A 2,015-nucleotide genomic window follows, 5' to 3' on the forward strand; every position below is an offset into this window, starting at 1 on the left:
GTACAAATTGCAAAAGTTTTATTTTTGTCAAACTTTAAAGTTACAGCTAACTTTTCAATTTATTATGTAATTTAAATAATAACAGTAATATGGTTTAGTTAGCCAGGATATTTAGTTCTGTATCAGAGTTAATTTTGCAATTGAAAACAAAAAATTAATGAATCATTATTAAAATTTTGACAGAATATCTTGATGTGGTTTATTGATATTAAAATGGTATTTCTAAAATCTCTAATAAATGGCCCTAGTTTAATCTTGTCAGTGATTTATTAGTTATGGAAATGTAAAGAGCCTCATTCTTCTTTGAAACCAGGTTTGGCAGGAAATAAATGTGGAAGCTAAACATGTTAAGGATATCATGAAAACACTAGAGAGCTTTAAACTAGACAGTACTCCCTTGAAAGCTGCACAGCATGAACTTCCAGCTTCTGAGGGAGAAGTCTGGTCCATGCCTGTACCTGTTGAACGAAGGTAAGTGGAGGCCTTTTAGAGAAACCAATTAGCCCAAGAAGCTTATAGCATTGATTATATCTAGGAAGAGGACTGGGTGGCTGAGAACAGAAATGGGAGGGAGTTTTTTTTCTGAATATTTTCTTATACCTCTTGAATTTTGTGTCATGTGACTCTATGATCTATTTCAGTAAATACAGTTAGGTAGAAGTAATCTGAAGACATGCTTTCATGAATGAATTCAAAGTAGTAGAGACAATATTATCTTGTAGAAGGAGACTGGACCTAGGAATCTGTTTCTATCTTTGCCACCATCTATAGCTTTGAGAAAATAATATAACCTTTTTAGGCTGCAGATTTTTTTTTTATGTAGAGTGAGGAAGTTAGATCAACAGTGGTTCTCAAACAAACTATCACAGAATAACTGCTTTTCATCAAGTTATACTGCTGCTAAAATTGAAAGAAATGGAGTTTTTAATTCACAGAAAAATAAAAGACAACATGTTCTGAATTTTAGAGTTTTCTCCAGCATTTTTTCCCCTGGCTTCCTACTACCAAGTGCCAGCAAATGAACAATTAGTGAAACTGGTATTTACTGAAATGCTACAAATAGCCAATCATGCTTAGTTTCACTGCATATTTTTTAACTGACAAGTGTGCAGGTGGATTTTAGTTATCTATATCATTGACATAATAGATTTCTTATTTTGCATTGTAGGTTTAAATATTGACTCTATCAGGGCTTTCTAGAAAACATTGTGATTTCCAGGTTGCATTAGGATGTTGCTCAAATGTTTTTCAGTTTTAACATTCTATCATTGTGATTCTTGATTTTTGGTTGTATTTTATAATCACAGGTGCTGGATACTGAGCACCCACAATGTTCTGAACTATTTTAGGCTACAGGTGTTATTTCATTTATTGCTCACAAAAAGCCTTCCAAATGAGTCTTATTTTCCCTGTATTTCAGATAAGATAGCTGAGGTATAGGGAGATTGGGTAACTTTTTCCCAATATTACCAAGCTAACAGTGGAGCTAAGATTTGAACCCAGATATATTGCATTTTATAATAGTCATTACAAAGCTGGCACTCTCTGTCATAGTAGTCCTTCTCAAACTAGCATACAGAACAGTCTCTTAGGGACATTAATTAAAAATGTGGAACTAGGGGCGTCACTTTGAGTCAATCTGATATAATAGATACCAGGTGAAACTTAGCAATCTGCAGTTGATTCTGATACAGGTGGTCCATGGGTCACACTGTGAGAAGACCCATACCAAAATATTCCTGAGATTTAAGGGCAATTAATGGGTATTGATTCTTTGCCACTTTAATTTTCTTCAGATCCAGATAAAAGTGCTGTATTAATGTTCTGTTATTAACTTCTGATATCTTTTAAATGTTTACTGAATTTCTCCCTTGCTCATAAGTGCTTTCATAGAAATTATATTTTCTGATATATTTAATAGTTCATTAAGAAAAGCACGGTAGGCTCATTAAAAAATAGAAAAATTCATAGAAGTAGGAGAGAAATCACACAGTCATTCTAGTTTATTTCCTTCT

The 2,015-nt window shown here is 33.2% G+C and overlaps 1 protein-coding gene across 1 annotated transcript in view; it reads left to right on the forward strand.

Annotated features, from left to right (window-relative positions):
* The first annotated feature begins 314 nt into the window (after positions 1-314).
* KATNA1 (katanin p60 (ATPase containing) subunit A 1) overlaps positions 315-2,015 on the forward strand; it is a 44,527-nt gene continuing 42,826 nt past the window's right edge. The window contains exon 1 of the mRNA XM_012655558.1: positions 315-471. Within this exon, the coding sequence (XP_012511012.1) occupies positions 359-471 (113 nt within the window). The 5' untranslated portion in view covers positions 315-358. The remainder of the gene's footprint in view (positions 472-2,015) is intronic.

Source organism: Propithecus coquereli, unplaced genomic scaffold, assembly GCF_000956105.1.
Source record: "Propithecus coquereli isolate 6110/MARCELLA unplaced genomic scaffold, Pcoq_1.0 Scaffold48, whole genome shotgun sequence".
NCBI lineage: Eukaryota > Metazoa > Chordata > Mammalia > Primates > Indriidae > Propithecus > Propithecus coquereli.